At 33.4% G+C, this 25033-nt stretch overlaps 1 protein-coding gene across 1 annotated transcript in view; it reads left to right on the top strand.

Annotated features, from left to right (window-relative positions):
- LOC120424578 (protein O-mannosyl-transferase TMTC1-like) overlaps positions 1–25033 on the top strand; it is a 75871-nt gene that overhangs the window by 42848 nt on the left and 7990 nt on the right. The window contains exons 5-6 of the mRNA XM_052707032.1: positions 20111–20310; positions 23946–24081. Of these exons, the coding sequence (XP_052562992.1) occupies positions 20111–20310; positions 23946–24081 (336 nt within the window). The remainder of the gene's footprint in view (positions 1–20110; positions 20311–23945; positions 24082–25033) is intronic.

The raw sequence follows: 25033 nt of genomic DNA, 5'->3' as shown, positions 1-25033 counted from the left end.
TTCTCATAGTTTCTCGATTTTTCTATAACAAACTTTTTACAACGTTAGTTCTTGCCCTGTAAGCCTCCATTACGGCACTTTTTGATCTCAATTTAAGCATGTTCGGAATCCGGAAAATTTCACGTTATTTTGAATTATTGGAGTTGTAAATTTGATTTAAAAAAATAACTCAATAAAACATTTTTGAAAACAAAAACACTTGAAATGTTAGTCTTGATAACAAAAAAAAAATATGAAAATATTGTTTTTTTTGTAAAAATCAGAAAGTTTCACCAATGAGATATCGCATTAGAAAATGGTGTGTTGTTTGGGTTGTTCAACATCAATTTCCTGTTTTTTTAATCTTTGCATAGCAGCAACCAAGGGTCGTATCAACAAAAGTTAAAAAGCAAAATATCGAAAATTTTCTCAGCTTTTCAAAATAAAAAAAAAATTTCGAAGGTGTGCAAACACGGGCACTTATTAAAAAAAAAAAAAAACTACTATTCTTAAAAAAGTTACTTAAACTGGCTATAACTTGGAAACGGTGCACTTTATCAAAATTTCACTGAAGTGCTTTTTGATTGCAAATTCGATTTTACATCAAAAAATGAGGTTGAAAAATTGTTGCGACCAATATTTCGTTTTTTTTTTAAATCAGAATTGATTCAAAATTTATAACTCAGTCAAAATTTTTATGCTAATTCTGGAAATTTCTGAATAGTTGGCATTTGATGTCCCCTAAAACTTATCAAAAAATTAAATAAAAATTGTGTTTTTTGCAAATCAAGGTTTTTTTTTTGGCTGCTTCCAAATTTGTATGGAAAATTATATGGACAAACTAATGATTCAAAATAGCTTCTTTGGGCATACCGAAGTCACCAAAATAGTTTCAGCCGGACTAAAAAATACGAAAACATCGAAAACATTTTTTCCTAAATCAGTAGTGTCCCTACCAATGACTGGAGCCTTTTATAAAGTATGATTTAACTTTTGGTTATTTTTGTTGAGAGCTTTTAACAAATCTTGTTCAGGTGGGGCAAGTGTACCATATGGAATTTTAGTATGGAAAAAATTACGAATTGCTGCAACAACATATTTTATTGGGAAATAAATACATAAAAGTACTTAAAAACTGATAAACAAATTGTCCTCACAAAATATAGTCAAGGGTTTCCAGAAGCGTTTATTACTTGCCAATCTGCCAATTAATTACTCAAATTACTGGTCCAAAATGATTAATTACATAAATTACTTAATTACTTTTCACTACAATAAAAAACATTTAATTTAAATTTAAGTATTCATTTCTACGGTTCTAAACTAAATTATTTATAAATAGCTCATTCGATAGCTCTTTCAAACATTATGCTGTTTGTTTTTTTTTTTGTACCAATCAGGATATTGTGAATTTCGCGTATAATTTTTATTGAAAATAGCTATAGGCGATCAAACGTCAAAAATGCCCCGCACTAGAGGACGCTGAAACTTTGGGTGATGTTTACATAATATCCTACAGCGAGTTACTAATTGGTTTGAAATTTGGAATTGTTTTATTTTATTATAAAATTGACATTAGTATTTAATTATACCATTTTCAGGTAAAAAATAAGTTGCTCAATTGATATGAACAATAATATTTGCTTTATGGCCAATTTAACCTGGTCATAATCTGATTCGAAATTCCATTATGTTTCACGTTTCAATCAACCGTACCCTTATCAATCAATTGCAAAAGATGAAAAAATACTGTACTGCTTTACTTCAATATATGAATTTTAATATAATTAATTAATAATTTAAAATTGTTTTCAGTTTATTGCAAGCCGAATGCCATTAAAATATAGAAGTTGTTTGAAAAAAGGCCCCCTGAATTTTCGAGCCAAAAAAAAAAGCTTTGACAAATATTTGCAGCGGGTTTTCATAAAAATTGTGAAATTCATCAAAATAACGTTAATTTTTAAAATGTTTTTCAAACATTGGTTTGACATTACTTTGCATGTTTTTTTTCTCAAGCAAATTTAAAAAAAATCCGTTACTGAAAATACGAATAATGTGAAATGTGACATTTACATTGGATTTAATTTCTGCATCTGAATATTAGTCGATTGTGATTTCACTGAGTTTGATTTTTAACATTAAAACATTTGTCTCAGAAATATTTGGAAATTTTTCGGGAAAATAACATAGCTCTTAATAGAGAGATATTACAGGACTGTAAATTTCTGCAGATTATGAAAAAATATAAAATACATATTTTATTTTCATGATTTTTAAATGGCTATCACTTGAAATCTTTGTTTTTATCAATGATAATTAGGTACATTTTGGTTTTAAATATTTGATCAACATAAACTTCAAATAATTTTGACTGCCTATCAGAAGGAAAAGCATAAAAAATTAATCAATTCTAGATTAAATTTTCAAAACAACCTATCCCTCATGGGTTTCCTATGCAGATAGGACCTTTTGAAAATTTAATCGAGAATTCTAATGTGGCTCCTGCAAAAAAAAAAAAAAAAAAACATATTTTTATAATTACTTAGGCCGATGCAAATATTTAAAAAAGTTTTTGTCCCTCGGCCCTGGCCAAGGTCAAGGGGGGGGGCAAAAAAATAAAAAAATATAAAAATTTAAATAACAAGCCATAGTCTTCACATTTCAATGAAAAAAGTGTTTTAAAATGCATTTTACACTAGTTCAGTTGTTTTGCAATCATTAGTTTTCAAAAAATCTAAGATCTGACAAAAACAAAAATTGTATCGAAAAAAAAGATTTTGCATCGAAAATTTTCAAAAAATCTTAAGATTTTTAACAAACATAAACATGCTAAAAATGATTTTAAACGCAGGAGAATGTATTTTAATTTGATTTCAGCTGGTTGCACTTGAATTTTCATTGAAATTTTGAAGTTTATTGTAAAAATATTTTTTTTGCCCCCTGATTTTTCGGGCCAATTTTGAAGGGGGGGGGGGGGGTGACAAAAACTTTTAAAAATATTTGTACCAGCCTTAATAAAAATGAATAGATTTCGGTTTCACAAAACATTTTTCGCTGGGTAATATATCATGGCGTTGCCTTTTAGTCAGCTTCGATAAACAACATGATAAAAATAAATTTTAGGAGTGTTTTAGGAGAGAACTATGGTGAATAAGGCCTTCGACCTACAGAACCAGTCTTTTTTAATCTTTGTGTTTCATTCTTATTTGAAATTAATAAAATACTGTTATAAAAGATTATATATAAAAAGTAAATAGTTTCGTTGAAGAAGTACAATTAAAAAAAAGCAATTACTTTAATTACTCAAAAATTACTTTAATCACCAATTTATTATTTAAAATTACTCTGATTACCATGAATTACTAAGTAATTAAAGAATTACCTAATTACCAGCTAAAAATCAAAGTAATTATTAATTACTTGCCAGTCTGAGGCTTTCCTGGAAACCCTTGAATATAGTGATATTATAAAAAAAATACTAATTATCATCTAAGTAATTATTTAATTTCGTAAAAACGATCATATTTATAGTAAAACAAGCCTTACCCGAAAAACTTCGTCTTTTCCTTTTTTCGTTTGTTGACGTTTTCAGCTTTATCCTTGTTCAGCCTCCTATGATCAAAATTAGATTTTACGCAACTTTTTCCATACAATCTGCAGATTTTCCGGAATCGGTTCCAGAGTGGCTAAAGTGGAAATTTCTTGGCGTAAGAACCTTCCTTGGGCTTATACGAACCCAACGCAACAAAGAGCGCCTCGATCAGACGCTCCGTATTGAACTGATTCGCGTTCGAACAAAACCGTCGAATTTTTTTATATTTATAGTAAAATATAATAATTTAATCTGAAAATGAAAGAAACGTCTCAAATATATTCTAATCTGATGTATCGAAGTGATAACAGTTTAATTGTTAGCAAATTAACATGTTGTTTCATGCATTGTTCCTCTTGCCCCAACGGGTTGTTCGTCTTGCCCCACTAGTTGAGTCTAACGTACGGAAAATCAAAAAATTAAAATCAAATTTTTACATTAAAAACAGGATTTAAAAAAAACTTGTTCTATCAAAGTCTTAGTCAAGACCTGAAATAAGATGATTATAAAAAAATCCAACAGATTTTTTAACGTTTTAATGGGTTATAACGAGCATTTCCTTAGCTTGTTACACTTGCCCCACCTTCCCCTATAATAAATCATTTTTTTTTTTCATTTTTGATGATGGCAGAAATACTTTTTACCGCATCTTGTTGTTGCTGTTAATTGGCTGCCATCCAATCAATATCAATTTCAAAATTGATTTGTTCAACAATTTGCTGAACATCCTCCACCCACTGCAGTGCACTGTTTTGTCCTCATACCTACACCCTAGCCTAGGCCTAACGTTTCCACCCTTCTGACACGATTGAAATTCAATTTTCCACTCTTTTTCAAATCCAACACTTTGCCACTTTTTGCTCCGTAGGCCAGTTCGAACAGAACAAAAAAACCTCGCCTCTTTCCCTTAAAGGCGGAGGCCCATCACATGTGGAAGAATTTTTAATCTGGGAATTGGGATTACTTCCTACTAAATGCCCCCCTCCTTTCGAGTCCGTCCTTTGAGCTGCTTATTGGTAAAACCTTTGAAAAGGAGAAAAAACGGGGAAAAATGTTTAAAGTTTCGACCAATCCTCCAAACGGTCAGGACGGTATCGACGCCACTCCCCAGAGCATCACAATAAGTGGAAAATGGCTTTCCATTTTTCTTTCTTTTTTGTTTCTTTCGAATCGTTTTGGAAAGTGCTTTGTGATGTGAGAAATGTCAGATTTGTGAAACGATTTGCTGAATCACGTTGGTGTTCCCGGGTGGGTGTGAGAAAAGGAAGGTTTTTTTGTTGGGTTGAAAAATGACGTGTGAGATTTGATGGAAATTGAAGTCATTCCAGTTGCTGGAGCTATATGAAATGTTCAACTTAAATAAGATTGAAAAGATTAAATTAAAATCAGCCTTCTGAAAACTCACTCATTCAAACTGCCAACTAACTATCTCTTGAATAGAATCTCAAACTAACTAATTCAGGAGAGAAGGAAAATTTTCCATTCTGTCATGTGCACCAACCGTATCAGCGGAAAGGTTTATGATTGAAGTTGAAACCTCAAACTCCAGGAACCGGGAAGTGTGTTGCAAAGCTCTTTCGTTATTTAACTTTGTCGGTTGTTCTAAGCTTATTCTCTGGCAGCTGCCTGCCTGCCTGCCTGCTTCGAACGAACTTCTCCAAATACCAGTTGAAACTTTATGCTTATATCCACTTTACGTGCAACATAAACTTACTGCAGCTCACTTGACTGCTCCGCAGTTCTGCGCTGGGTTGCACTTTATTCTGGAGCTTTTTATTTTTTTCTTGTTCACTCTCCAAAAGCTCAACTAACAACGCCCGCGCGCTTTTCAGGGTAGTCCTACGCCAACATCAGCTTTATTATGGATGGGGCCGGTTTTTTTTCTCCGTCATCGTGTGGAAGCTGCGAGATGGTCGCAATTCTCTGTGAACTCGTTACATTCGTAATTTTCAACATACAAAAAATCACTAAATTATTTCAAATTATCATGTGAAAAAATTCAAAATCAAAAAATCAAAATCACAATCTTTCGAAAAAAAAAATGCCCAAAGCATCCAACAATGGTGACGAGATGACGGAGCGTGGTAGATTTTCACCGTCCATAAATCAAACTAGCGCTGCTGTTACTAGCGGGAGCTGAAGCTGAAGCTAGAGCTTGTTGCAAAGTAGTGCGCTATCCTCGCAGGACCCGGAATTAAGGCAACATTGTGCGAAGTTGTAACGTGATATGCGCTGCAAATTGGGTATTGATGGAGCAAGCAACTCTTGCAGTTGGGGTGAGCGTAGCGAGCTGCAATCAACGCTTGAAGGTTTTTTTTTTAAATGAGGAAGGAGAGAGCGTTGGATACTTGAATCTGGGAAATCAAATCTTAAAATGAGGACAACAATATTAAAATTACCTAGCTTGTGAGAATTTTTCTTTGGTTTCAGACAAATTGACAAAATAAAAAGTGTATCGCCGTCGCTTAAAAAAGGTTTCCCTGTACAAGAATATAATCAAATACAATAGAAGCATATGACTAGTTCTCTCCGTTTTCGTAAATCATTGTGTTTGTGTTTATTTTTTATTTGGAGGCAACTTCGTCCTTTTATTTCCTATGCCAAATACAGTCATTTTGCATTATATTTTTTTTCAAACAAAACTCCATAAAAATTTGGGGACTGGTCTAACAAAATGGTTGAAATGTAGTATCTTGAGTAGGAATTTTGTTATCGATTTGTTGTCTTCGGGAAAGTTTTAGGTTATGATTAGGATTTTTAGAAAAAAATAGGTACACGAAAATGAATTAAAATCAGGCATAGCTTTTGAAAAGATACAAAAAAATTTTTTGCTCATTTCTTTTTTCAAACCAAATTTGACTTTTTTTAATTTTTAATTAATTTTTTTATATAAAAAAATAAGTTATGCCATTGATATTCAAACCAAGAGCCATCATTTGAAAATTGAAGGCTTATTAGTTGAGACTAAGAAAAAATCATTTTCATCGATTCGAATTCTTTGTAAATCCGAGCAGACGGAAATAACTTGGGAAGGTAAGTTTTTGATGTTGTGAGAAGAACGAAATATGTTATTCGGATGATCGGATTAGTTGTTAAAATAACAAAAATCAATAACAAAGATTTGTTCGAAGAATAACTTAAACTGTTATTATGTTGTTATTGCAATAACTAACCAATAACACAGAAGGAATCATGAAGGAATAACAAGATTTGTTATTTTGTGCGTAGAGGTGGAGCAGCATTGTTATTGAACTTGTATGTCTCCATAACAAACAAAAGTTATTGTTTTGGTTTATTTGCCATTTGCAAATAAACCTGCAGTTGCCAAAACTCTTCTGTACTAGTCAGGGCTGCAGAGTCGGGTTCCTTCAAGCAACTTTGAATCCATACTTTGAAGACAACTTCGACTCTGGATGCTGGATATGACGTTAACGCCGACTTCAGCTCTCCAAAAATACCCGACTTCACAGATTCCGACTCCAAGTGAATGTTGCTGAAAATTAGCTGAATCCGATGCCGTCTCCGAGGTCTCACTCCAGCTCGAACTTCAAGGTCAGCTCCGACTTCCTCGCTCTGTGAAAATAATAACTTTTTTTGCTATTTACATTTCAAAAATTCTCAATAAATAAATCAATTCCCTTAGAGAATATAACTAACTTAAAAAAAAAACAACTTTCAAAAGTTAATTTTATCAGATTAATTTAAGCTCAAGGACCCCATTTCATGGTCAAATAAATGACCACGATTAAATTGGTCAAAATTATTCCATAGTTCTAGCCAATTTTAGTAAAGTTTCTCAGGGGGTATATCAAATAATAAAAAAATCAACTTTTAAAATTTTAACTTTTTAAAATAATTTTAAAATAACTTTAGCTTGATCCCGATGAAAATGGTCAGGATTATCCCATAGTTCTAGCCAATATTAGCAAAGTCCCTTAGGGGGTCTATCAAATAATTAAAAAAAAAACAACTTTCAAAATTTCAACTTTTTAGAAACAGATTAGCTTAAGGACCCCATTTCATGGCTAAAATAATGACCTCGACGAAAATGGTCATAATTATCCCATAGTTCTAGCCAATATTAGCAAAGTCCCTTAGGGGTACACCATATTCTTGATTTACACAACGAAATGGGGGTGTTTAAATCGAGAATCGTTTAGAAAAAGAATGTCCATGACTTAAATTGAGAATCTGACTTAAATCAAGAATCTTTGGGATTTCGTAATTTGTCGAAGAATTTTCCAAATGTATCAATTGAATATTGTTTAGTTATGTTATTAAAACATTTTAGCATGGTTTTGGAACACCTGGGATGTTCTAGTCCATCCGAAACTCCCGGGAAGTTTGGGCAACTGGCTTACCAAAGAAACTAGTCGAAACTTCAAAATTTTGACAACGTATCCTACCCAGACTGCTTCAGTGATTGCGGTAGGCTACAGTACATGGTTGTAACAACTTATTGGGATGATCTGGGTCATCCAAGGACTCCCTGGAGTTAAGATCTGCAGGTCTACCGCCGTAACAAGCCAGAGGTCGACGGTTTTTGACCCCGGAACATATCCGCATAGCTTCAGTGAGTATGGTAGACTACTTTCCAGATGTGTTGAGATGTCCTGGGTCATCCAAGGACTCCCTGGAGTTAAGATCTGCAGGTCTACCGCCGTAACAAGCCAGAGGTCGACGGTTTTTTGACTCCGGAACATACTCGCATAGCTTCAGTGAATATGGTAGACTACTTTCCAGATGTATTGAGATGTCCTGGGTCATCCAAGGACTCCCTGGAGTTAAGATCTGCAGGTCTACCGCCGTAACAAGCCAAAGGTCGACGGTTTTTGACCTCGGAACATATCCGCATAGCTTCAGTGAGTATGGTAGACTACTTTCCGGATGTGTTGAGATGTCCTGGGTCATCCAAGGACTCCCTGGAGTTAAGATCTGTGGATTTACCGCCGTAACAAGCCAGAGGTCGACGGCCGTACTTACTGAAGCTATGCGGGTACGTTCCGGGGTCAAAAACCGTCGACCTCTGGCTTGTTACGGCGGTAGACCTGCAGATCTTAACTCCAGGGAGTCCTTGGATGACCCAGGACATCTCAATACATCTGGAAAGTAGTCTACCATATTCACTGAAGCTATGCGAGTATGTTCCGGAGTCAAAAAACCGTCGACCTCTGGCTTGTTACGGCGGTAGACCTGCAGATCTTAACTCCAGGGAGTCCTTGGATGACCCAGGACATCTCAACACATCTGGAAAGTAGTCTACCATATTCACTGAAGCTATGCGGGTATGTTCTGGGGTCAAAAACCGTCGACCTCTGGCTTGTTACGGTGGTAGACCTGCAGATCTTAACTCCAGGGATTCCTTGGATGACCCAGATCATCCCAATAAGTTGTTACAACCATGTACTGTAGCCTACCGCAATCACTGAAGCAGTCTGGGTAGGATCCGTTGTCAAAATTTTGAAGTTTCGACTAGTTTCTTTGGTAAGCCAGTTGCACAAAATTCCCGGAAGTTTCGGATGGACTAGAACATCCCAGGTGTTCCAAAACCATGCTTAAATGTTTTAATAACATAACTAAATAAAATACAATTGATACATTTTGAAAATACTTCGAAAAATTACGAAATCCCAAAGATTCTTGATTTAAGTCAGATTCTCAATTTAAGTCATGGACATTCTCATTTTAAGTCATGACTAAAAAAAAGTTGTGTAAATCGAGAATCGTTTAAAAAAAGGTGACTTAAAAAAAGAATATGGTGTATATCAAATAATAAAAAAAAATCAACTTTCAAAATTTCAACTTTTTAGAATAATTTTAGCTCAAGGACCTCATTTCATGGCCAAAATAATGACCCCGACGAAAATGGTCAAAATTATATCAAAGATCTAAACATATTTAACAAAAGAAAAAATAATAACAGATTGTGTTATGGACACTTGAAAACTTTTCCATTTGTGCGATTTATGGTAATTTTATTTCTAAGTCAGAATACCAAACGAATAACAAATCTTGTTATTAGGAGAGTTATTGAAATGTATAACATTTCCTCTTATTAGCGTGTTATTATTGCACACTTTGCACCAAATTCTCCCCCTGTGCAAATCATAACTGCACACAACATATTTGCACACTGAAAATCATATCCCTTCTCCCCCCCCCGCTCGCCTACAGTGGTGCGTGCTCGTCTCGACTGAGCTTTGTTGCTTTCGACCACTTTCGATCAGTTTCAAACTAGGGTGTGTGTCTTCGATAGTTGTTGGAGAGCTTTTTACAACTTTCACGATTGTTGCAAAATCTCTAAAATTCGCAATAAACATTTTCAGTATAATATCACTTCAATACCAAATCTTGTTATTTTATCAGAAACTGTTAATATTTTTTTCTGTTAAAAATGTCACTTTTTGAGGCATTTTGGCCACTGAAGCGTTTATTTTCAACATAATTGGCGTGTAGGCCAGATCCTTGCGCATCTTTTGATATATATAACAATGAAATTTGGAGCACCCTGGAGTGGGGTACAAACCTTCAAAGTTTGGCATTTTTTTTCGAAAAATCGGCCCCAGCAAAAAAGACACGCGTCGTGCCTCGCGACGCGCTAGACGCCATGGCCATGGCGCGCCATTTGATTTTGCATTTGATTTTGCTGAATCAAAAAATACTTCATATCGCTGTATCGAGATTTCCAAAAAAGTGTCCAAGTGGTTTATGGATGGTCCCCTATCTCACATCATTGCTCTTGACTTGTCTTGGACATTCAAAAGTAATTTTGCCAACTTGAAATTACATTTGACAAAAGTTAACTTGAAAAGTATTTTAATTATATAAAACCTTATATGTATACCAAATAACTTTATATCTTTGGTTAAATAAATTTAAAACTCTAAAAATGTGCCAAAACTTACTTCCAATGCATCTTTTGGAGATTTGCCATGGATTTTGAATAGTTTAAATAGGAAAAAATTATGTGTCTCATTGTTACCCATCCCGGGCAGACGGTAATAACAGAATTCATGCCATTTCAATAACAAATACTGTTAAAATAACAGAAAATGTTATGGAATCTTCTTGAAAAATCCATATTTGCATAAGGGTTTAATAACAGTTTATGTTATCATAACAAAAGTTGTTTTTGTTCTGATATTGGTTGCAAGCCAAAACAACTTTGGAATAACATTTTTTGTTATGGAAGAATACCGCCAACTGTTATTGGGATGATCGGATTAGTTGTTAAAATAACAAAAAATAATAACAAAGATTTGTTCGAAGAATAACAAAAAATGTTATTAGTCTGTTATTACAATAACAATCCAATAACAAAAAAATCATAACGACGAATAACAAATCTTGTTATAAATAACATAAAATGTTATTGGCCTAGTATTTTCAAATATCAAAAAATGTTATTCACAAGTTATTTCCGTCTGCTCGGGATGGGCTTTTACACCCCAGTATCAAGGGTATCCAGTAGACACAACTTTCTCCCAAATATGAGCCTGTTTTGATAAAACTACGATTTGTTAGAGCCATTTTATCATTGTTCCCCGTGTCTCATTGATGACTACTCTACCCTACATACAACCTTTAAAAAAAGTAAGCAAAAAATGTTCAAATCTTCACATCTTCATCTTTAATACTTCATATCTTCAAATCATAATATTTTATAATCCTTAAAAATATGGTTTATGAATTTCATTTTTTTGTAATTCAGAATTACACAAAAGTAATAACAAATCTGATGTAATGCAGAATAACGTAATTCCGAATTACAATAAATGGTTTCATACTAGATTACAAAAATGGTGTTCGTTAAAACTATGATTCGTTTGGTTTTATTATAGCTAATGGAAATTTTCTATACAGTTCGGAACAACCCTTTCTTGATGAGGGAGCATTTACGATTCTTGCTGCCCAAAGAATTTATCGACGTCATCAATATCGCCAGCACCGGGCCGTACATACCACAAACAAGTTGTTGAACCTCGAATTTTGAAAAATTTAGTTATTGTGTACAGTATACTTTAAACCGTTTTTCAAGTGGCTTTGAAAAATTGCCAATCTTTGTTGAAGTAGTAATCAGGCGATAGTAATGAAAAGTTTTATCCTTGACACAATTTTCATTTAAGTTCCTTGGATGATTTTTTTTTATTTTAGGTATAAGGCATGATTTTGTTTTTCATAGCTTTCAATTTATAACCCATATCAGTTTGTTAAGTTTCACTCAGTGAAAAGACAAATAATGTATGTATAGGTTTGCCTATCGAAGTAGATCATTTGACCCGAGCAGGGGTGAATAACAGGGGAATACCAAATTTTGGTATTACTTGGGCAAATAACAGGGACCAAAATGTGCCCTTGGTTGCCCAGTAATAGATGGTAAAATACCATGAAATCATACCAAAGTCTTGTATGTGGAAGGGCACAACAATACCAAACCATGTTATTCCAAGGGTAAAATAATACCTCAAAATAAAACCATTTCAATACCAAGTTGAGGCCTTTTGGATTTTTGAACATTCCTTGAATACCAAAACTTGGTATTGCCATGGTATTTTGGTATTCCTGTGGTCTTCCACATACATGATTTTGGTATGATTTCATGGTATTTTACCATCTCGTCAGCTGTGTGCAATCTTGTGACATAGACCATTTTGGTCGAAAATAAGTTAATGATGACGTTTTGCTATAGAGCAGTTCTCTAGGATTTCGGTCATTCGATTTTTTTGTATTTTTTAATCCGACTGAAACTATTTTGGTGCCTTCGGTATGCCCAAAGAAGCCATTTTGCATCATTAGTTTGTCCATATAATTTTCCATACAAATTTGGCTGCTGTCCATACAAAAATGATGTATGAAAATTCAAAAATCTGTATCTTTTGAAGGAATTTTTTGATCGATTTGGTGTCTTCGGCAAAGTTGTAGGTATGGGTATGGACTACACTGGAAAAAAATAATACACGGTAAAAAAATTTGGTGATTTTTTAATTTAACTTTTTAACACTAAAACTTGATTTACAAAAAAACACTATTTTTTTTTTTTGAAATGTTTTAGAGGACATAAAATGCCAACTTTTCAGAAATTTCCAGGTTGTGCAAAAAATCTTTGACCGAGTTATGAATTTTTTAATCAATACTGATTTTTTCAAAAAATCGAAATTTTGGTCGCAAAAATTTTTCAATTTCATTTTTCGATGTAAAATTCAATTTGCAATCAAAAAGTACTTTAGTGAAATTTTGATAAAGTGCACCGTTTTCAAGTTATTGCCATTTTTAGGTAACTTTTTTGAAAATAGTCGCAGTTTTTCATTTTTTAAATTAGTGCACATTAGCCTGTCCCATTTTGAGGTCATGTCGAGGAATTTCAGGTGCTCACTTCTTAAATGATAGATTATGATGTTAGGAACAATGTTTTCTTAGACAAGAAAAAATAATAAAATACTTTCTCGCACCCCCTAGTCGATTTACTGAAAAAAGTCACTTTTTTGAACAAATTTTCTAAAATCGCTTGGAATCAATACAAAAACTGTTTCGATCAGGTGTGTATTATCTTCAAACGATAGGTTTTTGTCCATAGATTAAGATGCACTATCAATATTGGACCAAAATTTAAGTTTTTGGACTCTCCCAGGCGGATTTGTGTCGAAAAAATCGATTTTTTTCGAAACTTTTTTCAGAAATGTTCATTTAATTTAGGGTAGCCTATTTTTCCCAGTAAAACCAATACATGCAGCTTGTAGGAAATTTCATGGCGAACATTTTTCCCTCTGAGAAAATGCAATTTCGACACTCCAGAGCCGAGATATTTGAGTTTTAGTGAGGAAAAAAGTGCCAATTTTCAAAATTTCTCAGAATTCAGAAGCAAGGCCTACTAATTACACGATGTAGGAAGCATATGTCTCAAAGGTCAGGGTATGCTTTTTCATAGTAATTTTGGCCGCTGAATCCGAATCTGAAATAAAATTTCGTGTAAACAGTGATGTTTTGGAGCTACACCCTTTTGGAATGTTATTTGCGTGTTTAAGAGGCAGTTTTGTAAATATTGCTCGGTTTGTTCTAGAGGTCGTATCGAGGTGCTCCGATTTGGATGAAACTTTCAGCGATGGTTTGTCTATACATGAGATGAACTCATGCCAAATATGACCCCTCTACAACAAAGGGAAGTGGGGTAAAACGGGCATTGAAGTTTGAGGTCCAAAAAACATAAAAAAAATCTTAAAATTGCTCGCATTTTAGTAAAACTTCATCAATTCCAACTCTCTTAGATGCATTCTAAAGGTCTTTTGAAGCACTTCAAAATGAGCCATAGACATCCAGGATTGGTTTGACTTTTCTCATAGCTTTTGCAAATTACTGTTAAACATGTTTTTTTGAACCTCATTATCTTTTTGCAACAGCCTCCAACACCCATACTCTTTTAGTTCAAAAGTTAGGGAATTTCATGGACTATAAGCCTACGGTAATAACTTTTTGGCCAATCGAAGTTTTTCTCAAAGTTTTTCGATTTTTCTATAACAAACATTTTACAACGTTAGTTATTGTCCTGTAGGCATCCATAGCGGCACTTTTTAGTCTCACTTTTGTCATATTCGAAATCCTCGGAAAATTCAAACTTCAATGCCCGTTTTACCCCACTTCCCTTTGTTGTAGAGGGGTCATATTTGGCATGAGTTCATCTCATGTATAGACAAACCATCGCTGAAAGTTTCATCCAAATCGGAGCACCTCGATACGACCTCTAGAACAAACCGAGCAATATTTACAAAACTGCCTCTTAAACACGCAAATAACATTCCAAAAGGGTGTAGCTCCAAAACATCACTGTTTACACGAAATTTTATTTCAGATTCGGATTCAGCGGCCAAAATTACTATGAAAAAGCATACCCTGACCTTTGAGACATATGCTTCCTACATCGTGTAATTAGTAGGCCTTGCTTCTGAATTCTGAGAAATTTTGAAAATTGGCACTTTTTTCCTCACTAAAACTCAAATATCTCGGCTCTGGAGTGTCGAAATTGCATTTTCTCAGAGGGAAAAATGTTCGCCATGAAATTTCCTACAAGCTGCATGTATTGGTTTTACTGGGAAAAATAGGCTACCCTAAATTAAATGAACATTTCTGAAAAAAGTTTCGAAAAAAATCGATTTTTTCGACACAAATCCGCCTGGGAGAGTCCAAAAACTTAAATTTTGGTCCAATATTGATAGTGCATCTTAATCTATGGACAAAAACCTATCGTTTGAAGATAATACACACCTGATCGAAACAGTTTTTGTATTGATTCCAAGCGATTTTAGAAAATTTGTTCAAAAAAGTGACTTTTTTCAGTAAATCGACTAGGGGGTGCGAGAAAGTATTTTATTATTTTTTCTTGTCTAAGAAAACATTGTTCCTAACATCATAATCTATCATTTAAGAAGTGAGCACCTGAAATTCCTCGACATGACCTCAAAATGGGACAGGCTAGTGCACATGTTTTCCCACTCTTGAAGAAAATATTTTTGAAAAGCTGAGAAAATTCTCTATATTTTGCTTCTTCGGACTTTGTTGATACGACCTTCAGTTGCTGAGATATTGCAATGCAAAAGTTTAAAAACAGGAAAATTGATGTTTTCTAAGTCTCACCCAAACAGCCCACCATTTTTCAATGTCGATATCTCAGCAACTCATGGTCCGATTTTCAATGTTAAAATATGAAACATTTGTGAAATTTTCCGATCTCTTCGAAAAAAATATTTAAAAAAAATTAAAATCAAGACTAACATTTCAAAAGGGCCAAACATTCAATATTACGCCCTTTTAAAGTGTTAGTCTTGATTTGAAAATTTTGAAAATATTGTTTTCGAAAAGATCGGAAAATTTCACAAATGTTTCATATTTTAACATTGAAAATCGGACCATGAGTTGCTGAGATATCGACATTGAAAAATGGTGGGCTGTTTGGGTGAGACTTAGAAAACATCAATTTTCCTGTTTTTAAACCTTTGCATTGCAATATCTCAGCAACTAAAGGTCGTATCAACAAAGTCCGTAGAAGCAAAATATAGAGAATTTTCTCAGCTTTTCAAAAATATTTTTTTCAAAAGTGGGCAAACATGTGCACTAATTTTAAAAAATGAAAAACTGCGACTATTTTGAAAATAGTTACATAAAAATGGCTATAACTTGAAAACGGTGCACTTTATCAAAATTTCATTAAAGTACTTTTTGATTGCAAATTCAGTTTTACATCGAAAAATGAAGTTAAAAAATTTTTGCGACAAAAATCTCGATTTTTTGTAAAAATCAGTATTGATTAAAAAAATCATAACTTGGTCAAAGATTTTTTGCACAACCTGGAAATTTCTGAAAAGTTGGCATTTTATGTCCTCTAAAACATATCAAAAAATAAAAAAAATTAAAAATAGTGTTTTTTTGCAAATCAAGTTTTAGTGACAAAAAGTTAAATAAAAAAATCACCAAATTTTTTTTACCGTGTATTATTTTTTTCCAGTGTAGTCCGTATCCATACCTACAACTTTCCGAAGACACCAAATCGATCAAAAAATTCTTTCAAAAGATACAGATTTTTGAATTTTCATACATCATTTTTGTATGGACAGCTGCCAAATTTGTATGGAAAATTATATGGACAAACTAATGATGCATAATTGCTTCTTTGGGCATACCGAAGGCACCAAAAAAGTTTCAGTCGGATTAAAAAATACAAAAATTAAAATTGAAGAAAAAATACCGATTTCGTAGAGAATTGCTCATGTAATGCAGAATAACGTAATCCCAAAGTACAATAAATCGTGTCATACTAGATTACAAAAATGGTGTTCGTTAAAACTATGATTCGTTTGGTTTTGTTATAGCTAATGGAAATTTTCTATACAGATCGGGACAATCCTTTCTTGATGAGGGAGCATTTACGATTCTTGCCGCCCAAAGAATTTATCGTCGTCATCAATATCGCCAGCACCGGGCCGTACATACCGCAAACAAGTTGTTGAATCTGGAATTTTTGAAAATTTAGTTATTGTGTACAGTATACTTTATATCGTTTTTCAAGTGGCATTGAATAATTGCCAATCTTTGTTGAAGTAGTAATCAGGCGATAGTAAAGAAAAGTTTTATCCTTGACACAATTTTCATTTAAGTTCCTCGGATGATTTTGATTTTGATTTTTGATGATTTAGGTATAATGCATGATTTAGTTTTTCATAGCTTTCAATTTATAAACCATATCAGTTTGTTTAGTTTCACTCAGTGAAAAGACAAATACTGTCAGTATAGGTTTGCCTATCCAAGTAAATCAGTGTTTCTCAACCGGTGAGGAATTCCCCCCGGGGGGGAATTTGGCCATTCTAGGGGGGGAATGAGGGTTCAATAGAAATTCAATGCCTTAAATCATTTCTTTGATTAGTAATAACACCATTTGTTTTTGTTTCCCAAAAAATAATAATTATTGTTTAAATTTTTGTGAATTTTGACATTTCTAGAAACAATTGAATATTTTTTTATATTTCTCAGGCATTTGTATTTTTCTGGACACAAGCAGATTTTGAAGAACAATTTTTTGAAAAATAATTGGAAATTGAAAAAAAGTTTTTCAAATATTATTTAAGATTGTTTGAATTCTTCACATTTTTTAAATTAATCTGTCTTCTGCCGCAGATAATTATTAATTTTATTTAATATTTGTACAAATTTTACAATTGTATTTATTTATTGTAATTTAAACGAAAAAAAAGCCTAGAATAGTGGCTTTTCTTGTTCAACAAAATTGATCAAATAAACAAGCAATCAATCAAAATCGATCTGCGTTGTATTTAAGTTATTTTAAAATTAAAATAAAACGTTTTCAAATAGCTACTATAATTTATTGCGTAATTTACACTTTAATTTGTTATGCAAATTGTAATCTTTTTGCAAACCTAAAAAAAAAAATTATATTTGTGTACTGATAACAGTAAATTAAAAATAAGGGAAGGGGGGGGGGGGGAATGATGTTCTTGCAAACCAGTCAAGGGGGGAATGGATCGCAAAAGGTTGAGAAACACTGAAGTAAATCATTTGACCCGAGCAGGGGTAAATTACACGGGAATACCAAATTTTGGTTTACTTGGGCAAATAACAAGGACCAAAATGTGCCCTTAGTTGCCAAGTAATAGATGGTAAAATACCATGAAATCATACCAAAATCTTGTATGTGGAAGGGCACAACAATACCAAACCATGTTATTCCAAGGGTAAAATAATACCTCAAAATAAAACCATTTCAATACCAAGTTGAGCTTTTCTGGATTTTTGAACATTGCTTGAATACCAAAACTTGGTATTGCCATGGTTTTATTTTTAGGTATCCCGCGCCTTTGGAAAATCAAATTTTGGTATTCCTGTGGTTTTCCACATACATGATTTTGGTATGATTTCATGGTATTCTACCATCTATTACTGGGCAACCAAGAGCATATTTTGGTCGCTGGTATTTGCACAAGAAATACCAAAATTTGGTATTTTCATACCATTTTTAGTGCAGCAGTTGCAGTTAGTGAAAAAACGGAAATGATCCATATGCAACCCGAGCAGACGGAAATAACTTGGGAATAACATTTTTTGATATTTGAAAATACTAGGCCAATAAGATTTTATGTTATTTATAACAAGATTCGTTATTCGTCGCTATGATTTTTTTGTTATTGAATTGTTATTCTTATAACAGACTAATAACATATTTAATTATTCTTCGAACAAATCTTTGTTATTATTTTTTGTTATTTTAACAACTAATCCGATCATCCCAATAACAGTTGGAGTTATTTTTCCATAACAAAAAATGTTATTCCCAAGCTGTTTTGGCTTTCAACCAATATCAGACCAATAACAAATTTTGTTATGATAACATAAACTGTTATTAAACCCTTATGCAAAATTGGATTTTTCAAGAAGATTCCGTAACATTTTCTGTTTTTTTACAGTATTTGTTATCGAAATGGCATGAATTTTGTTATTACCGTCTGCCCGGGAACAGCCAAATCTACTCACCTGATGATTCCATGTTGTTTTTAGTGATATTCTTCACCACATCGAATGCATTTGTCATTGATGAACGGCCTGTACTTGAAGTTCTTGAAGCTTCTGAAAAATAACAAGATTGAAAAATGTTATTAAAATGAAACTGGATTAAAATTCACTAAAATTCATTTATCTGTTTTTCAAAGTATAAGGTTTTCCCGACTTAGAGAAATTTCAACGATTTAAAAAAAAATCTCAGTGGGTATATAAAAAAAATCAGCTTTAAAATTTTTGAGTTTCAAGTCATTTTTGCGCAAAATTAATTATCTCGTCAACATTTATAAAAAAATTCCCATAGTTTCAGAGGAATTTGATGAAACACTTCAATACCAAAATAATACCAAAATGTGCCATCCTGACTTAGAAAATTTTCCACAATTTCAAGTCAATTCTTTAGGGGGTATATCAAAAATGTTTATAATCAAGTTTGAAATTTCCGGTTTTCAATGAAAGCATTCGCTTTGAGACATCATTTTAGCGCAAAATTAATTATTTTGTCAAAATTGGTCCAAATTTTCCCATAGTTTCAGAGGAATTTGATAAAATACTGTAATACCAAAAGAATACCAAAATGTGGTGTTCGACCATTGCAAATTCAGCAATTTTGCAAAACAAAACAATACCTTAAATTGGTATGATACCACATTTTGCTCGTGCACAATCCTTAAGACTAATTTTAAAGGGTCCCGGAATACCAAAATTTGGTATAGATACCAGATAAAGGTATTATTACGCATTTCCCTTGTTATTTACCCATGCTCGGGGAAAGATAAATCCAAACAATAATCAGCATAGACATAAAATGGAAACGATATAAATTTAAATGGCATGTAAATTTATGCATTGTTTACACTATAGATTAATTGAAATAGTTTTTGCAATCCCGGTCAGAAAAAAAGAACAACCATTTGTGTGAACAATATTTTGAAATCAATTGGTGGTGGAGGGTTGGAGGTAGGGATTCAATTTGTTTGCAATCAATTAAAAATAAAAATAACTATACACAGACCATTAACTCTACATGGGATAACAACACAAGGTCTTGAAAAATATCTGAGAGCTTTTTGAAAACTAATTAGTTTGAATTTTACGATTTAAAAACAAATCATTTGATATTTAAAAAAAACACGAGCAAAACGTTGTGAAACAAAACCAATCCTATTGAAAGCTGATTTTGTTTCCACGAACTCGTTCCAAATGCTTCCATAATCTAAAATGAGCACTCTAGTATGCCGTAATAGCTTTCTGCACAGAACACATCACTAAATCCTAAAAGCAACAGCAACATTCCGGGAACCCATACAGCAGCAAAGTCAGTTTCCCCCCGTATAAATCCATTACGTTTGTTTCGAAGCTCCCGTTTACTTCCGATGATCCGATTTACCTCGCAGTGGGCAAACCTCGAAAACTGTTCGACGAATTTGTCTCCCACGCCACTCCTCTAATTACTGGTTGTAATCTTGTTTTTTTTTTCTCCAGCAAGTCCAACCGAACCGCGGACGCCGTCCGGATGCTGGAGCGGTGCATCAAGCTGGAGCCACTTTTCACCGCGGCTTACCTGGAATTAGTGAAATTATACAGCGGACCGCAGGCCGGCCAGCTGCTGCGGCGCGTCGTCCGGCTGAACCCGTACGACGTGGACCTGCGCCGGCAGTACGGCGACTGGCTGGCGGAACAGAGTAAGTTTCGAAAGGTTTTCCGGGCCCACAACCAGGAGTGCACGACAAATGGATGACGGACGTTTCGAGGACTTGTGCAGTGTGTGAGAATGAACCTGAGTGGGTTTTTGGTATTAAGGAGTTGGTTCTTTTGATTTTTGTAAGCATTTTTTTCCTCAAATTAAAAAAAAATATTAAATTGGTCAACCAGAGTAAGTTATTCAATGTATTGAAGTCTTGATTTTTTTCTATTTATTAATTCAAAGTTTGATACTACAAAACAAAAACATTGGTACATATTTGCATTCCATTTATTAAAATATTAGTTTGAAATTAAAATTTTAGGATTTACTTGCTTAAAAGCAATGCAAAATATTTCTTTTAAAAATCCGGACTGACATTAATAGATTGAAGATTATTTTTTCCAGATGCAAAATATGAGTGAATTATCGGAATGGTATGAATCTTCCTAGCTTGGTGGCCGAGTTTTCCTAGGTACTCTGAAGTGATTTTTATAAAAAAAATATAATCCTCTATAAGTTAGCAATGATTTCAAAATGTCGAGACATTGAAAGAATTTAATACTCTCGTGTCGTGATTTTTATAACCAAATGTGTTGGAATCGAAAAGCGGATTGCATTTTGAGATTTTTGGATGATTTTTCTTTGTTTAAAAGTTATCAAAAGCTATGCAATTCAAAAATTTGTGAAATTTCAAGGCATTTATATCATATATTTTCAATTCAATATTTTTGCAAGGTTCAAAATTGACAGCTTAATGCAAGGTTCAAAATTGGTTAAACATGAAAATTATTATAACAACTTATCTTAATGATTTAAAAGTTTTCAAGGATAAAAACCATAAAAAAATACAAAAAATATGCTCTTTTTAAAAGTTAGTTATTGAAAAAAATAATATTTCTTTCAGAGTGATTCGAAATTTTAACGAAAGATTCATTTTCTGACATTGAAAATCGATTCAAAAGTTGGAGAGATACATATCATCTTTTTTGTAATTAAAAAACCTTTTTTATTAAATTCAACTAAAGTTTCTTTAACTTAAATATTTATCGAAAATCATCTTAAGTTACCGACAAAAAATAAACCATGCTGCTTTAAGATAAAAAATTGGAAAATGCAAGGAAAAATACGTAAATTTCTAAATTATGGTGAATCTATCCCAAAAACTACATTAAAGCTAAATTAAATGTATGTTCCTTTCAGTTTTAATTCCAATTTTACACCTGAAAATGAGGAAAATAATAATTTAAAAACGTTAAATTTCTTCAAAATTCAAGCTTAAAAAACACAACACTGCCCAGAATGTTTTGCCTTTGAAACCTAAAATGTTATGAATGTATGGAGATTTTTTTTATTTAAATCACATTATTTGCAAACATTTTATTAAATGCGTTTTAAGGTTGAAATAGAATTAATTTCTAAATATTCATGATATAAATTTCATATTTTGAATAATACATTCAAAGATTTAAAAACAATTCGATCAACCAAAATTTAAATGTAATTACCAGAAAATAGATTTTTAGGTATATATACGGTCGATCCAAAAATCTTTGAAAATGTTTTGCAATAGAAAAGTTTTCTCAGATTTCGGTCATTCGATTTTTTTTGTATTATTTTAATCCGATTGAAACTTTTGTGGAGCCTTCGGTATGCCCAAAGAAACCATTTTGCATCATTAGTTTGTCGATATAATTTTCCATACAAATTTGGCAGCTGTCCATACAAAAATGATGTATGAAAATTCAAAAATCTGTATCTTTTGAAGGAATTTTTTGATCTATTTGGTGTCTTCGGCAAAGTTGTAGGTATGGATATGGACTACACTGGAAAAAATTATACACAGTAAAATAAAATTTGGTGATTTTTTATTTAACTTTTTGTCACTTAAACTTGATTAGCATTAGCATTAGCATTAGCATTTTAGGACGCCCTATCCACGGATGGCTCCACAACGCTTATCCCTCTGTTTGGTCTGGTTGTGTTAGACCCTTTTTGTCACTTAAACTTGATTTGCAAAAAAAACACTATTTTTATTTTATTTATTTTCTGATATGTTTTAGAGGTTATCAAATGCCAACTTTTCAGAAACATCCAGGTTGTGCAAAAAATCATTGACCGAGTAATAATTTTTTTAATCAATGCAGATTTAAAAAAATCTAAATATTGGTCGCAAAAAAATTTCAATTTAATTTTTGGATGTAAAATCAAATTTGCAATCAAAAAGTACTTTAGTGAAATTTTGATTAAGTGCACCGTTTTCAAGTTAAATCCATTTTTAGGTGACTTTTTTGAAAATAGTCGCAGTTTTTCATTTTTTAAAATTAGTGCACATGTTTGCCCACCTTCGAAAAAAATATTTTTGAAGAGCTGAGAAAATTCTCTATATTTTGCTTATTTGAACTTTGTTGCTATGACCCTTAGTTGCTGAGATACTGCCATGCAAAGGTTTTAAAACATGAAAATTGATGTTTTCCAAGTCTGCCCCAAACAACCCACCATTTTCTAACGTCGATATCTCAGCAACTAATGGTCCGATTTACAATGTTAAAATATGAAACATTAGTGAAATTTTCCGATCTTTTTGAAAAAAATATTTAAAATATTTTTAAATCAAGACTTTTCTTATATGGACAATTGTCCACAAAGGGGGGAGGGGAGTTTGAGATTTCCAAAAATAGTGCACGTGGTTTATGGATAATTAATTAAGAAAAAACGTGTTTGGTTAAGCTTAATTCGCTAAGCAAAGTGTAATTAATTTCCAATTTTTGTCATATTTTAAAATACTGAAGGAATTTATCAAATTATGTCTTCACTTATGTTTGAATTTCTGAATAAAAGCTGAAAACTCTGAGAGTACTAATCCAAAAATTACAAGTTGTCACCACAAGGAATCACTTGAGCGAACTAAAATAAGCTTACCATTAAAAAAATATATTGAAATTGATGGTTCTGGTAGTTGTTAACTGATTGACATTCTTCGGAATAGAATACAGTTTTCCCCTCCTTCTCACCAGCTCCTCAATAAGCTTGTTCCAGTAACTTTATCCCTTCTTCCCCTCCCCAAAAGGGTAAAACGTCGAGTTGGATACCTGTCAGCAGAGTTGGAAGCTGCAGGTCCAGGATCAATCGATTCCGACGAATTACGCGGGGTTCGTGCGGATAACCGGAAGTCATTACTGGAATTTGAATGACATGGAAATGGAAATTATCTTGCACCTGGAAGTCCGGACGCCGTTTCCCACCACTCTGACTGTTGAGTTGGCAAGAACCGAGAGCAGAGTTGTGGTTGTGACAATTAAGGGGTTTGGGAACTGGTCGTGGAAGCTGAAGATAATTAGATTTTGTACAATTTCTGCTGCATTCGATCCCAATCGATTCCATGTAAGGGTTTGAGGTCTGTGAAGCATCGGCATAGCAGCTGGATATGCACGAGGTTTCTCAACACTTCTGATTAAATTTAGACGAAATAGCGAAAGGAAATGTGTGGATGTGCGTTCGAGTAATAGATGTAAGATGATGTAATATATGATGTAAAGTGTCAAAACGTATTAACACACCTCACGCCTCACCACCTCCAACTAGTTCTGACTTTAATCAAAATCAAACCTTCCCTTCGCTCAAAACTAATTACAGATTTATTGCTGGAAGCCGTCACCCAGTACCAGGAGGGCCTGCAGGTGCTGCCCACGCATCAACTGTCCCTTATCGGAGCCTGCCGGGTGCTGCGAAGGCTCGGCCAACACGGACGTCTCCACCAGCTCGTACTAAGGTGAGTCTCATCCCTACGCAGTAAGACGCAATGCCCATCGGAGGGCGTAATTACGGCGACCTTTTGCTGTCGTCGTCGTCGTCGTCGCCTTATGAATATCTATTGTTGTCAGTGGGTGGGGGTGTTATTCCGAGATTGTGATGTGTTACATAATTTGCAACAATTTATCCATTCAATCGATAGGAAGTACCGGGCAGTGATGCAATGGATGCACAGGATTCACCTGGGTAATATCGATTACTAGCGGGCATTCAGGCAGTTTCTATTGCTGTATTTAGTTTAATGAGTCAATTCATTGGGGCTTCAGTGCTAATCCTGGAGCTGGACAGAGACTGGAACACGAACATCGATCAGCAAGGCATGTTGCAAAATTTATTTGATTCATTAGTTTTCCAACCTAACTGGTGGGTTGGATGTTTTCGTTGTTGTTGTTCCAGGAATGAAAATTGCTAATAATTAAAATTATACTGTTGAAAGTTAATCAAATTAAACTAAACTAACATGTACTATATTATCCATCACCAGCATAACAACTTTTTTTTATTGCAACAATCCAAACATTTATAGCACAGAATGTAAACTCTCCTTTACACGCATGTGTTTAACTCTTACTTTCCAGATATTGATGCGTTGAAATACATTTGGGCTCCCTGAACACGCTCCAATTGACAGAACTGTTTTTTTGTTAATTTCTTGCATATAAATAAAATTGAAAATTTCGGTTATTAATGCCATTTAATCAACTGAAGCAGCCATGTGCAATCACATGCGTCAGGTGGGGTACCATACAAAGTTGGTTCCATAGCATTTTTACCCGTGATTTTCAATTCTATTTATTGGCAAGAATTTATCGATCAAAGCGTGCTCAGATAGCCCACATCTATCATACTTGACGAAACTGAAGCGTTTAATTATGGACATAAACTTGAAAAATGCGAGTTGTGTAGTTTTT

Source organism: Culex pipiens, chromosome 2 (genome assembly GCF_016801865.2).
Source record: "Culex pipiens pallens isolate TS chromosome 2, TS_CPP_V2, whole genome shotgun sequence".
In the NCBI taxonomy this organism is placed as follows: Eukaryota; Metazoa; Arthropoda; class Insecta; order Diptera; family Culicidae; genus Culex; species Culex pipiens.
Note: the sequence above shows the minus strand (reverse complement) of the source record. Positions and strands in the feature narration are given on the sequence as shown.